At 50.1% G+C, this 15272-nt stretch overlaps 1 protein-coding gene across 1 annotated transcript in view; it reads right to left on the bottom strand.

Moving 5' to 3' along the window:
* The window catches only part of IMMP1L (inner mitochondrial membrane peptidase subunit 1), a 47262-nt gene that overhangs the window by 14790 nt on the left and 17200 nt on the right, over positions 1-15272 (bottom strand). Inside the window, exons 2-3 of the mRNA XM_070957521.1 lie at positions 8029-8160; positions 708-796 (exon numbers count right to left, since the gene is read on the bottom strand). Coding sequence (XP_070813622.1) covers positions 708-796; positions 8029-8133 — 194 coding nt within the window. The 5' untranslated portion in view covers positions 8134-8160. The remainder of the gene's footprint in view (positions 1-707; positions 797-8028; positions 8161-15272) is intronic.

Here is a 15272-nt window from a genome sequence, read left to right as displayed (position 1 = left end):
CTCTGGCCAGCCACTCATGCAGCCCATTTCCGAATAGGTCATGGCCCAGTAGTGGGTCACGGTCTGGGGGTTGATGACCCTGTACTAGATAAAATATCCTTTTTTGAAAGGGAGCATATGGAATTCCATGAGCATATGGAGACTTTGGCAAGAAGTAACTTTTACTTAAAATGCAAACAAACCTAAGGTGATTTCTAGGATATAGGCTTATACACAACTGGAAACACAACTATTTCATTTTCATAGTTACTTTTAAGTCTTGTGGTTCACCACAAGCTATGTTTGAGTTGTTGTCCAACAGCAATAACTATCTGATTGTAAATGCTTGGCTTAATGCATGCAATCCAGATTTTTATCAGTGTTTAGCATTATGCACACATTCGGTACTCTATAAACTACTAATAAAACAGTATTTGGATAACATAAAAATGATATTTACATTTCTGGAGATAACTGCATCCTGACTTTGCATCCTGATGATAATCTCTAGCTATCCATTACAAAGTAAAGCAAGATAACCTTTAAATAAGCACTATGAAAGTATAGTTAAGAAAACTTCCATCAACCATAAAATGTTAGTCTTTTAATTTTTGTAGAATGAAGTGTATAATATTAATATGGAAAATGATAAAGGAAGCCATAAGTTCTTTAACAGAAAGCATACAAATACTTGTTCGGGTAAACTATAAAAAATTAAAGCAACGTACTTCTGAATACGATAAAAGTGGCTGCTAAGATTCTCTGAAAATACAATATCAGAATTTTGAATTGTAGGCTCCATTGAAGGTCCTGTACACTAAGAAGCAAACAAAGAAAGTGAGTTACATTTTCAAAATTATTTTAAAGACTCCAAATTTTCCTTGTTAGTAGCTAAGAGTTCATGGAAAACAATGTCACTAATTTAAACTAATGTTACTAACAATATACAGTGGTGCCTTGACTGCTTTTAAACTCATCAAATTTGGTACTTAATGCATTTTGATGTAAAACATTTTTCCTGGTATTCATTTGTTTAGTACTCAATGTGCAAACTAGAACTTGTCAGTGTCAGTTACCTCATGACCAATACATTATTCCTTATTGGGAAAATGTGTTTGGTAGTCGTTTTTGGTACTTGTGCCTCCCAGAACCAATTAACCAGTACCAAGATACCACTGTAATACAAAAGCTTATAGAACTGTATTTTCAATTATACCAATTAGATATTAGTATTTATGGATTTTGATTCCAAAGTTCTTGGATTTTTACTAGAAATATTGCTAGAGTTTACAATATCTGAAATGAGCTTTGACAGCTCTACAAGAAAACCGTTATCCAACCTATATATTACTTTAACACAAATCCATGCTAGAGATCATTGACCCTTTTACTTCTTCCTCTCACCATTTACATCTCCCAAGTGAAATAGAGATTTCAAGGAACTGCCAAACAAGCTAACAGTAAACAGCCCAATCAAAGAACCACCAAGACCACCCCCACCAACATTGACAGAACAAGCTGCTAGAACAGGGGTGTCAAACTCGATCGCGTTGCAGGCCATATCATGATGTAACATGATGTTTTTTGCCTTTGTGGAGCCGGGATGGGTGTGGCCTCTGCGGGCCACAGTTTGACAGGCCTGTGCTAGAACATAAAATGAGAGCAAACCTAGCACTGAGGATGTTACCTAGTTCTGGTAATGAAACATCTGCAAGAAAACAATCAAGCTCAGAGAGTACCAAGGTCCCTTCATTTCAACTAGCACTACAAATATTCTCTATTGGTTCTTTTGGGATATTTTTTCAACTTCTTACATAGTTTAGTCTTCATACCAAACTAGTTTCTCCTCTCACTATTATCCAGGCCTAATCTGTTTTAGTTTCTGAGCTCAGGCCATATCAGAAGGATCCTGCCATCTGCTGAGATAGGACGTTGTCTCACCTGAACGTCCATTTTCGATGTGCTGCGACTCCAATCCATGGACGGGTAGCTTCTCCTTTGTTGCTGGGCAGAACTGAGTGCTGATCTCCTTCCTGCAAACTGGCCACGCCCACGCTGTCCAATCAGCTCCAGTCTTTCCTCATGAAGGCGCCAGAACTCAAACTGGAAGAACTCAAACTGGAATAACAAACACAACTGTCACAAATCCAAACATAGCAGAAGCCCAAGGGTGGGTATGGATTGGAGTCGCAGCACATCGAAAATGGACGTTCAGGTGAGACAACGTCCTTTTTCCACTGTGCTGCTCCTCCAATCCATGGACGGGATGTACCCAAGTTCACTGCTCAGGGAGGGGGCTGTCTGCTCTCAGAGTCCTGGGCTGTGGCCACCTGTTGTAAAACCCTGCGGCCAAAGGAAGCTTCGGCAGAAGCATACGAATCGATCTTATAATGCCGAATAAACGATGAAGCAGAAGCCCATGAGGCCGCACGGCAAATGTCCAGAACTGAAGCCTGCGTAGTCCAAGCCGCCATGGCGGCAGCACTCCTGGTAGAATGAGCATAAATATGCGGAGGACGAGGCCGTTTCTGAACATCGTAGGCGGTCGCTATGCAGGCTTTGATCCAACGAGCCAACGTGGCCGTTGATACCTTCCGCCCCATAGAAGCAGGGACAAAAGAAACAAACAGAGCTTCGGTTTGTCTAAAGGACTCTGTCCTTCTGATATATCGACGAAGGGCCCGACGAACGTCCAAGGTATGCCATAAAGTCTCAGATGGATGGAGAGGATTCGGGCAAAAGTCTGGTAATATCACCTCCTGGGTTCTGTGAAAGAGGGAATTAACTTTTGGTAAGAACGTCGGATCTAACCTCAGGACGACCCTGTCGCTATGAAAGGTACAGAGCTCTTTGCGTATGGAGAGAGCTGTGAGTTCTGACACCCGCCGCGCGGATGTGATAGCTAACAGAAATGCAACCTTAAAGGTCAGAAATTTTAGAGAAACCGAGGCCAAAGGTTCAAATGGTGCCGAAGTCAGAGCTTTAAGCACTAACGGCAGATCCCATGACGGGTATCTATGTACTACCGGTGGAGAGATGTTGGTGGCACCGTGTAGAAATGCCCGAATTCTGGGATTCAGTGAAAGTGTGCGGTGACTTTCACAAGAGATGACCGTGGACAGAGCTGCCACCTGGCGTCTCAATGTCGCTGGGGCAAGACCTTTAGTAAGACCGTCGTGTAAGAAGTCCAACACATCAGGAATATCCGGAGAGGTCGGGTCCACATGGTGTGCTAGGCACCAAGATGTAAAGGCCCGCCACGATGCTTCATATATTTGTGTCGTGGAGGGACGCCTGGCTGATTGAATTACAGAGATGACCCCAACGGAAAGTCTGTCCTTCTGTAATTGGAGCCGCTCAAACGCCAGGCTGTTAATCGGAGCCACAGCGGGTCTGGGTGGACGACGACCCCCTGGGTTAATAAGTCTGGACGGAGAGGTAACGTCCAAGGTGGAACAATGGAGAGCTCTAGAAGATCCGCGTACCAGGGTCTCCGAGGCCATCGTGGGGCTATCAACAACAGCTCTGCACCCTCCTGGATCAGCTTCCGAATCAAGCGAGGGATCAAGGGAATCGGGGGGAAGGCGTAAAGAAGTCCGGTGGGCCAAGGACAACATAGTGCATCGGTGCCTTCTGCTCTTGCGTCTGGGTAACGTGAGTAGAAGCGGGGCAGTTGAGCGTTCCGAGCTGTGGCAAACATGTCCACCTGAGGCTGACCGAACTCGTTTGTCAACTGTTCGAAGACCGCCTGGTTCAGGGTCCACTCCGCCGGATCGATGGTCTCCCGGCTGAGCCAATCTGCCGTCACATTGGAATGACCCGAAATGTGGTCTGCTATCAGAGATGCCGTGTGGAGTTCCGCCCAGGCCAACAGTCTTTCGGACTCATCAAGGCCTTGGAACGTGTGCCCCCTTCTCGATTTATGTGCGCCTTGGTGGTAATGTTGTCCGTACAGACCAGCACATGTTGCCCCCTGAGGATGTGACGGAAGTGAAGCAGAGCGAGACGAACAGCCCTCAACTCCAGCCAATTGATGCTGTTCGTCTGCTCCGCCTGGGACCACTGACCTTGTACCACTGCTTCCTGCAGATGAGCACCCCAACCTTGGAGACTGGCGTCGGAAGTTAGGACCAGTCGACTGGGCTCGAGGAACAGACATCCCTTCTGGACTGCTGATGACTTCCACCACCGAAGAGACAGCCGAACCTGTGGGGGCAAAACAATCGGGTAGTTGGTAGTGCTGCAGCCCTGTTTCTGGAAGGGAAGTAGCAGCCATTGCAGAGGACGGGCATGCCTGCGGGCTCACGGGACGATGGATATGCAGGACACCATCTTCCCTAACAGTTGAGATAGCAGGAGAAGTGGTACTTTCCTCTGATCCTGTATTTGTCCCACCATCGCCCTGAGGTCCTGAATGCGAGCTGGGGACAGGAACATCTGGCCCAGTTGTGAATCGATCACCGCCCCCAAGTGTTGTAGGCGGGTGGTCGGGTACAGGTGACTCTTTTGACGGTTGATGGAAAAACCGTGGGCTTGGAAAATTTGTAACACCAACTCCATGTCCTTCCTTGCCTGAGCGGGAGACGTCGACATGACAATAATATCGTCCAGATAACACATTAGACGGATTGCGTGAATCCTGACAGCCGCCGCCACCACCTCTACCAGCTTGGTAAAAGTCCTGGGTGCCGATGATAACCCGAAGGGCATCGCCCGATATTGATAGTGGTTGTTGTTGTAGGCGAACCGCAGGTAACAGCGGTGGGCAGGGTGAATTGGTACATGTAAGTAGGCCTCGCGTAAGTCCACAGATTGTAGAAGGTCGTTGGATCTGACAGCCGCCAAAATTGAGCGAAGTGACTGCATCTTGAACCTGCGATACCGAACGTACCGGTTGAGACTTTTCAGGTTCAAGATGGCTCTGTGACCCCCCGATGACTTGGGCACCAGAAATAAGGAAGTGTAAAATCCAGTGCCTTCCTGTCCCTGGGGCACCGGCTCTATCGCCTTGATCGAAAGGAGATGCGATATTTCGGTGTCCAAGAGGGACCTTTTCCGGTGACACAGAGGAATGGGACAGCTGCGAAATCTGTTGGGCGGCATGGAGTGGAATTCGATGTGCAGGCCTTGCTGAATCGTATGGCGGATCCAAGCATCCGTTGTCGAGAGGTCCCATTGGAGGTGGAAGTGCTGGAGTCTCCCCCCAATAGGACCCAACTCGGCGGCGTCACTTGCCCCTGCGGGCTGGACGGTAACTGGAGCCTCGGAAGGGGCGCTTCGATTGGAACTGGCCCCTGGAGCGGTCACGGAAAGGTTGTCTGTCTGTGGACCTGTCCGAAGGCTGGGAATAGGAACGATGGAAGTAGGTTCCGCCCGACCCCGAATAGGCCCGAAAGGGCTGGCGCTGAGAGTAAGGGGTGTATCTCCTCTCAGGTCGACGAAAGGAGGACGGAAGGACTTTGCGCTTGTCCTTGTCTTCTATTAAGATTGGCTCAAGTGCGGCACCAAATAGAGAAGGAGCGGAGTATGGAGCTGAAGCCAACTTCCACTTGGCCCTGGCGTCCGCCTTCCAGTTACGGAGCCAAAATAAACGGCGATTTGTCACAGAGGCTGCCATGGATCTGGAAGCAAACTTGGCCGCTGTGAGCGACGCGTCGGCCGAATATTCAGTCGCAGCCACCAACTTATTAATGTCCTGATGTAGCCGGGTGTCATCAGGTGGCAATCTCTCCTGTAATTGTCTGAGCCAGATAAGAGCAGCTCGGTTGAAAAAAGAAGTCGCTGTGGCCGCCCTTATAGCCCAAGCCGCCGCTTGGTGCGCTTTTCGAAAGCCAAGCTCCATCTTACGGTCCTCAGCTTTTAGGCCATCGACTACGTCTGATGTCAGCAGAGAAGACGTGGATAAACTTGCCACCGGAGGATCAACGGAAGGTAGGGCCAAAGTATCCTCCAGTTCCTTCGCTGAAGCGTAAAGTCGTTTGTCTATGCCACTGGGAGAAGACAAGGAACCTGGTTGACCGAAAGCAGAATTGATGACGTTAGAGAATAATGGAGGGCAAGGTATGACCTCCTGATCCGGCTTCGAAACATGAAAGAGAGCATCATGTGGCGCTGCAGATGATTGAGAAGTATCTCCCAATTGAGCTTCAGAAACGCCAAACTTGGTGGTCAGTTTGGCCTTGTGTAAGAGTGATTTAAATACCGAAGGACGGAAAAGGGTGGTAAACACGGGTTTATCCGGCGGAAGGCCTTCGTCCTCAGAAAATTCAACATCCTCAGAACAAATCTCGCCCGACTCGAATTCCTCAGAAGAGCCGTCGTCGGTTTGTTGATTCGCATGTCGCGTAGGTTTAGAATCAGCTCGAACTGGAACAGGTGGAGCGATAGAGGGAAGATTAGAGCCCACTGCTCCTTGCTGTATGCCAGCCGCCAGGATCTTAGCTAGCGCATCCGACAAGGCTGCCTGAAAATTAACAGGATTATCCGACAGTTCCGGTCGAAGGCCAGCCGCTGTTGGAGTAAAGGTTGCTTCAGGTAAGCGTCTCTGAGAACCACCTGGGATAGACTGGCCTGACACATCAGGCAGCGACATTGACACGCCCCTAGAGAGGCGAAGACTGGCAGAGGTGTGTAAGTCTCTATCGCCTGAAGAAGAGCCGGAATGCAAGGGTCTGGTACGGCCTGCACTTTCATCTGCAATCGAGGCCTGTTCCTGAACTGACGACTGCTGTCTGGCTCTCTCGAACTGTCTTTCTAAAGCCTGGTATCTGCGCTGTTCTGCTTTGTTAGGCCCAGGTTGTGCGTGATGTTTCCGTTGTTTGGTCTTGGTTCTCTTTGTCCGAGCCTGTTCCTGAGGCCGCGGAGGAGAGCAATCCAGGTCAGAATCAGAAGATAGAGGAACATCCGCCATCTTGATGGTGTGAGCCAATGAGACAATACTGTTCCTGGACTAGTTGTTAGGGGTCAATGGGAAATGCGCCCCTTATGTATAACACAATGGACTCAGAAGACGCTGAGCTCCAATAGCAAAGGGAGTAGGCCTTAATTTAGAGCGTAGCAGAAAGGAAAACGCCCCCTGCAAAGCCACTGGAATGTGGGTCCAAGGCTCAGAAGCCGCTGAGCTCAAGCCCTTATAATAATGTCCACCACCGAATGGGAAATGGATCCTATGCAGAGTGATCCCAGGCCGATGATAAGAGCGCTACACCAATTGGATGAAATGGCCTCCAAAATGGCCGTCTTCCATGTCCCAAAATGGCGGCCGTCACAGGGAGCGCGGCTCTGGTGGGAAGGCTAATGAAGCCAACGACGCGTATAGTGCCTCACAGCAGGTCGCTCCTCACACCGGCCAAATTAAAGGCGTCCGGGACTATTCCCAACTGCCGCCACGCCAGCCTTACCGCTGCGATGAAATTGGCGATCTCCACGTGGATCCGCCCAGCCGGGTCGGATCCGAAGTTCCGCAAGCTGAGGAGAAGCGGCGGGAACTGCCGTTTGAATTTCTGAGCTCGCTCACGCCCAGGCTGCCTCAGGTTGATCAAACGCGGCTCCGCTCAACCGCGAGCAACAATTTCGCACGAATCCGCCCGGCCGGGTCGGATTCGGAAGGCAGCAAGCCGAATGAAGCCGGCGTGGGCTGCGGCTTGGCGCCCCAAGCTCGCACGCGCCCAGCAGTCTCGGAAATTTAGTTTAGAATCCAATAAGGAAGTAAATGAAATAAGATGAAATAAATAGAAAAAATTGGAGGGAAGGAGACAAAAATAATAAACAAGGAATAGTTAAATTCAACGGAGCACTCAGAATTGCTAGTTCTCACAGCAACTGAGTGAGAAAGACGGAGCTGATTGGACAGCGTGGGCGTGGCCAGTTTGCAGGAAGGAGATCAGCACTCAGTTCTGCCCAGCAACAAAGGAGAAGCTACCCGTCCATGGATTGGAGGAGCAGCACAGTGGAAAATATTGATACAAAGATGTTAATATTAGTAGACTCAAAAGTAACAAATTGAAAACATATACTTGTTTTCATCAAAATTAACTTCTTTTAACTTACCATCACAATTCCTCCAAGATATTCAAAAACACAATGGGCTATGCAGCCATACTGAATGGTATATCCCAGAAGTCGGAAAGTCTTTCCAATTACATCTTGCAACATAACAGTATAATAGGTGTGCAGTTGGTCCTAGTGTAAAGAAAATCACACTAATTATTCATTTTTGCAGAGATATGTATATCACATTTATATTATTCAAGCAACACTTAAGATATATCTATGATAAATTACTGTATATTCAATCAAAATGCAATAGTTTGGTCTAGAGGTTAAGGCACCAAGTTAGACACTGTGAGTTCTAGTCCTACCTTATGCATGAAAATCCATAAGAACAAAGAGCATCTAACACCAGATATAAACCAGGGCCAACAAAGTTATTTCAGTCTTCAATAATCAAATAATATTTTAACTACACTGAAATATGTATACCTAATCTATTTTATGAAAGAGTTTTTAGAATGAAAATGCCACCATACACTGTTGAATCATGTTGGTTCTTCTTTTGTTACTATGATTTTTAACTCTTGTTTATGCCCCTTTGAGTAGCTCTGTGACTATGTGGACGTTCCTTAAAAATTAATTTAGTACATCTAGTTTTAAATTCAATTGTTTTTCGTTTGGCTTATAGGTAGTCTTTTCTCATATTGTATGATTTCATCAAATGACTAGAATATATTTTTTCATCATATTATGGTATAGTATTAATTACATTCATAGCTTATTCAGTAATCACATCAAACCAGGGGTAAGTATAAATGAAACCCTTAGTGTGAAATGACTAACAAACTCAATTCAAGCGAAGAAAAATTGTCAGGAGATCAATTATTATCACAGGACAATTGGAATGAAACACTATAAAGTTAACTATCGGCAGATATAACAATAAAGTCTTCCTTTAAATTTTAATTTTTTTATTTATTTACTTATTAATTTCTCCTCCACATGGATACCCCTTGGCTTGTGTGTTCTGTTAAGATTTCAACTGTGGAGCCAGACTAAGAATATCCACAAACCCATTAACATGATGAGACAACAGAAAAAGAACGGACGTTGCTTACCTGAACGTCCCTTCTCGACGCGCAGCTGGAGAATCCAAAGCTTCGGGTTGTTCAGTAGTTGATAGCCTATACTGAGTGTGTTCCTTTAAGAGATTTCTCTTCAGACACGCCCACTTGCTCAACAGAGTCCCAGTTTTGTTCACGAAGTAAGGAGCAGTAGAGCGTCAGGAAGGAATGTCCAGCAGCCAAGCTGGGTGGGTTGGATTCTCCAGCTGCGCGTCGAGAAGGGACGTTCAGGTAAGCAACGTCCGTTCTCCAACGCGCAGCTTGGAGAATCCAAAGCTTCGGGATTTACCCAAGCAAGTTCAGACAGGGAGGGAACCCGGCTGCTGTACGTCGTCTGAAGAGTTGCATACAGCTTGGAGCACCCGGCGGCCGAAGGATGCCTCCGCCGAGGCAAAGGAATCCACCTTGTAGTGCCTGATGAAGGGATTCAAGGATGACCAGGTGGCCGCTCTGCAGATGTCAGAGATGGAGGCATTAGTGGTCCAGGCGGCCGTTGTGGCGGCGCTCCTGGTAGAATGTGGAAGAATCCTCTGCGGAATTGGTCTATTCCGAGCTGAATAAGCCTTGGAGATGCAGGACTTAATCCATCTCCCAATGGTTGTGGAGGATACCTTCCGGCCCATGGAGGAGGGCAGAAAGGAAACGAAGAGCGATTCTGATTTCCGGAAATGCTGTGTTCGTTTAATATATCTGCGCAGGGCCCGTCGGACATCTAGCAGGTGCCAGTCTGCTTCCCGAGGATGTCGAGGATCGGGGCAGAAGTCCGGAAGGATTAATTCCTGGGCTCGATGGAATGTGGAATTTACTTTAGGCAGGAATGAGGGATCTAGTCTTAGTACCACGCGATTTGCATGGAAGACACAAAGGTCGCTTCTCACCGACAGTGCAGCTAGTTCGGATACACGGCGAGCCGAAGTAATCGCGACCAGAAACGCCACCTTAAGAGACAGAAAGCGGAGGCTGATGGAGGCGAGAGGCTCAAATGGAGGGTGCATGAGGGCCTGAAGGACCAGAGTCAAATCCCAGGTCGGGTATCGATGTATAACAGGAGGGCGCAGGTTGGATGCCCCTCGCAGAAAGTCGCGAATCGTCGGGTCCTGGGAGAGAGGAAGCTTTGCAGAAGTCGAAAGGACCGTACTAAGTGCAGCAACTTGGCGACGAAGAGTGTTAGGCGCAAGGTGCTTGTCCATGCCCCGCTGAAGGAATCCCAGCACTTCGGGAACAGAAGCAGACGTTGGATCCAGGTGGGATTTAGCACACCAGGAGCAGAAGGAGTTCCAGGTTGCGTTATAAATGCGGCATGTTGACGGCCGTCTTGATGCCTGAATCGTGGGGATCGCATTGCTAGGCACGTTGGCTCGCCTTAGCAAGATCCGTTCAAGCGCCAGGCGGTCAACTGCAACCACTGCGGGTCTGGGTGCAGAATGACCCCCTGGCTGAGAACGATCCTGTTCCCTGGAATCCTCCACGGCCGTGCCACCGACAGGTCCACCAGATCCGCAAACCAGGACCTCCGAGGCCAGTGGGGTGCGACCAGAACGACGTCTGCCCTCTCTGCTATTATCCTGCGGATCAGACGAGGAAGGAGCGGTAGAGGGGGAAAGGCATAGAGGAGACCCCTGGGCCAGGGAGAGGCGAGGGCGTCGACTCCCTCCGCCTGAGGGCACTGGTACCGGGTGAAGAACCTGGGTAGGTGAGTGTTGTCGCGGCTGGCAAATAGATCGATCAGAGGCGTGCCGAATCTGCGGACGATCTCGGCGAACAGATCTGGGTGAAGTCGCCACTCGGCGTGGTCCAAGTGTTGCCTGCTGAGCCAGTCCGCTGTGATGTTCGTGGTCCCGGCGATGTGCTCCGCCACAAGGGACAGGACGTGCGTCTCCGCCCAGATCAGCAGTAGGGTCGTTTCCTCCATCAATGGACCCGAGCGAGTCCCCCCCTGGCAGTTCACGTGTGCCTTTGCTGTTACATTGTCCGTGCGTATCAGGACATGGTGCCCTGACACAATCTGCTGGAACCGTTGGAGGGAGAGGCGGATCGCACGGAGTTCCAACCAATTGATCTCGTTTAGGCTCTCCTCTGCTGACCACGTTCCCTGGGCAACGTGGGATAAAAGATGACCTCCCCATCCCGACAGGCTGGCGTCCGTTGTCACTACCAGGCGCTGTAGATTCTGGAAGTAGCTGCCCTGATGTAGGCTCTGGGAGGACCACCAGAGGAGAGACCTTGAGACCTCTGGCGGGAGGGAGACTAGTGTGGGAGAGTTGCTCCTCCTGGCTCTCTGAAAGGGGAGGAGGAACCACTGGAGCTGGCGCGAATGGAATCTCGCCCAAGGGACGACAGACAGGCAGGAAATCATTTTGCCGAGCAGGCGGGACAGGAGCAGCAAGGTCACCTTCCGAGAGGAGAGGACCTGTGATGTTAATGACTGGAGACTGGAACGCCGGTCCGTTGACAGGAACACCTGGCCCCTTACGGAATCTATTATTGTCCCTAGGTGAAGGATGCGAGTAGTGGGCTGCAGTTGGCTCTTCGGAATGTTGAGGGAGAAGCCATGATGACGAAGGCAGCGACACACCACTTCTAGGTCTCGGGATGCCCGGGCCGGAGAAGGGGAGAGCACTAGGATATCGTCCAAGTAGCAGTGGAGGCGGACCGGATGTTGACGTAGATGGGCCGCCACTGCTGCCAGGAGCTTTGTAAAGGTCCTTGGGGCGGAGGAGAGGCCGAAGGGCATTGCTTTGTATTGGTAATGCCTGTTGTTGTAGGCAAAGCGTAGGAAACGACGATGGGACAGTCGTATGGGTACGTGGAGGTACGCTTCTTTCAAATCGATGGAGGTCATCCAGTCCGATGGTCGAATGGAAGCCAGAATTGATCGGAGGGACTCCATTTTGAACTGATGATATACTATAAATTCGTTCAGCCTCTTGAGGTCTAGGATGCCCCTGTGACCCCCGGATGATTTGGGGACCAGGAAGAAAATTGAATAGAAGCCGGTCCCGCGATGATGGTGGGGAACCGGTTCGATGGCTTGGATTTGAAGCAGGTGATGGATTTCTGCCTCCATTAGCTGGCGCTTGTCCAGGTTGGGAGAAATAGGGCATTGGACAAAGTGTGAGGGGGGTCTGGAGCGGAACTCCAGGGTAAGGCCAAGACGGATTGTTTGGAGCACCCAGGCGTCCGACGTCGAGATCTCCCACTGGGGAAGAAAATGAGTCAGACGGCCGCCAATGGGAAGATGGATGTAGTCACTTCCCTCTTCTAAAGGTACGGGAGCCCGTACCTCGAAATGGCCGTTTGGGCGCTGGGGCCTTTCGACCACGGTCTCTGAAGGCGGGTCTATCGAAGGAACGGTCGAATCCTTGAGAATAGGGCCTTGAGGAGAAGGACCCCGAAGGGCCGGAGTCGTTCCGAAAGGGCTGCCTGGTGAAGTAGGACGATGGTCTACGATCTGCCCTCTTATATGAGGATGGCATCACCTTCCGTTTATCCTTGTCCTCGACAAGGATGGGGTCTAAGGCCTCTCCAAAAAGACGGGAACCCTTATATGGAGTTGAAGCGAGGCGCCACCTAGACTTGGCATCGGCTCTCCAATTTTTAAGCCATAATAGACGGCGAGATGTGACGGACGACACCAGGGCGCGCGAAGCGAACTTCGCGGCATTGAGCGAAGCGTCCGCCGTATATTCAGTAGCCGCCACCAGTTTGTTGACGTCTTGGCGGAGGCGTGAATCCGCCGGGGGGAGGCGCTCGTGAAGTTGGCGGAGCCAGATTAAGCAGGCACGGCTGAAGAAGGAAGCTGAGGTGGCTGCCCTAACCGCCCAGGCGGCCGCGTTGTGAGTACGTCGGAAGTTAAACTCAGCTTTTCGGTCCTCTGAGCGCAAACCGTCGGCGACGTCGTTGGAAATTACAGAGGAAGCTGTCAGATTGGCAACTGGTGCGTCTACAGTCGGTAACTGAAGGAGATCTTGGAGACTAGGCGCCGAACAATAAAATTTTTTGTCTAGCCCCAAAGGAGCGGGCAAGGATGAGGGTGTGGTCCAGGATCGTTGGACCACCTCAGAAAAAAGCTGTGGACACGGAATAAAGTCCGCTTGCGCCTTAGGAGCCGTAAACAAGTCCTCATGTTGTTGAGAGGAACCCGGCTGATCAACTTGAGAGACTGGGTCAGCCATATTTGTGGCCAACTTGGCCTTGCGCAGGAGCGATTTGAATAACGAGGGTCTAAAGAGCCCAGAGAAGGCTGGCTTTTCGGGTGGCATATCTGCATCATCAGATAAATCCATATCCGACGGGTCGCACTCTCCCTCCTCCGAAGACGACTCCTCGTGGTGACCATGGTCCAGATACTGCTCGGACTCATGCGTCATAGCCTGATACTGGGTAGGGACCTGTTGAGGGTCCCGGGCCAGAGGAGGAGGAGGAGGAAAACGTGGCTGAGGCCAGGCTCCATATGGTGCAGCCCGTTGAGAAGTCGCTGCCAGTGTTCTGGAAACCGTGTCAGAGATGATCCGCTGAATATCATACTGAGAAGGTGGAGGAGCTGACTCCGTGGCGCGCAAGCCTGCCGCCGTGGGAGTAAAGGTCGCCTCCGGCTGAGACCGTCGAGGAAGAATGGCAGTGCACGAGAGGTCCACGGGCTCCATGCAGTGAGTCGATAACGCCTCAGGGAAAACTTCCATGCTTGGCGATGGAAACAACGGTTGCGAAGGTTGTTGAGGAGCCTGATGGACGGGCTGGACCGTAGCTTCGACAACGGGCGAGAGTGGCGTAGGTAAGTGTGCGAAAACAGCTTGTGCTGACTGGTTGCGCGCTTTCTCGAACTGGCGCTCCAGAGCCTTGTGTCTCCTGGAGGCGTCCTTGTCTGCAGCTGATGAGTGCTTTGTCTTTTTAGAGCGTGGAGCAGCCGATGAAGATGAATGTGAAGCGCGTTTACGGGACCGTTTACGTTGCTTGGCCTGGTCGTGAATGCGCTCGGGAGAGCTGTTGTCCTCCAGATCGGATGAGAGAACATGTTCAGCCATGCTGTAACCTTTGTTTCCTTTTCCTTTTTTTTTTTTTTTTTTAAAGGGAGGAAGATGAAGATTCAGTAAGTATTTAATTTGTTGATTATTAGCCCTTTTATTTTTTAATTTGTTATTTTATTTTTATTTATTTTATTTTATTTTATTTATTTATTTATTTTATTTTATTATTTTTTTTAAACAGGAAACAGTTGAAGAACTGCTGAGTAAATGAAGATAGCCCAGGGCTAGCAGGTAAGTCTTTTCTTCTAATTTTAGTTTAGAAGTAGAGGCTGGGGGGAGGAATTTGGGGGGGGGTATGGAAGCCGTGCAACTAGCCGATTGCTCCAAAGAGACAGGCTAGTAGGTCCCCCAATGCTGGCAATCAGAAGACCGGCCTCTGCAACTCACTGCGCCTGCGTGAGGCTGTCACCAGGCAGAATTTGACAGCCGTTAGAAATCCTCTCTTGTCAAGCAGAGAAAATGGCGCCAAACAGGGCTTGCAGAGCGAGGGCGACAGAAGGAATGGGGGGGGCTGTTCCCCTTTGAAAGAGCAGAACGGTGATCCAGCGTCAGGAAGAGTCCTTGTGGGGGGAGGAGGAAGGCCAAGGGGCGCGAGCTGCGCTGATCGCAGCTCCCAGCGCTGAGGCGAATAGGAGGAAAAGGCGCGCGCTTTGAAAGGCAGTCCAAGCGACGATGCCTAGAGCCCTGGGAAAGGTTGCAAGCCGAGAGAGAAAACAGCCGAAGGCTCAGAAGCGCTCCCCCGGCTGTCTAAATTGATGGGAGAGCGCTCCGGCGAAGAAGGGGCGCACGTGGGGCGCTCCGGCGCTCGAGGATCGCTCCGGCGGCGAGGCGTCCGTGGGGGAGGAGGCTGCAGCGATCCCTGTGATGGCGACGGCGTGCGATCACTCAGAAGTGATCCAAACGCCAGGAAAGCCCTCCGGGCGATTAAGGGAGAGGGAGAGAGACGCCGCTGAGCATAGGGCGTCAATCTCCAGCCGCCAAGGTGAAGTTAAGTCCAGACGGTGAGGGCGGCAATTTAAAGAGGGCAGTCAATATGCAAGTGTCAGGAAGATGGGAAGAAACTGACAGCTTGCCTGAAGCAGCAGGCAGACTCACCACCAGCAATTATAGAAAGGAGAGGACTGGAATTGGAGAATCCAAAGTTTCTGGA

This window comes from Pituophis catenifer, unplaced genomic scaffold (genome assembly GCF_029215685.1).
Source record: "Pituophis catenifer annectens isolate HBS135680 unplaced genomic scaffold, rPitCat1.0.hap2 SCAF_1, whole genome shotgun sequence".
In the NCBI taxonomy this organism is placed as follows: Eukaryota; Metazoa; Chordata; class Lepidosauria; order Squamata; family Colubridae; genus Pituophis; species Pituophis catenifer.
This window is presented reverse-complemented; position numbering and strand designations above follow the sequence as displayed.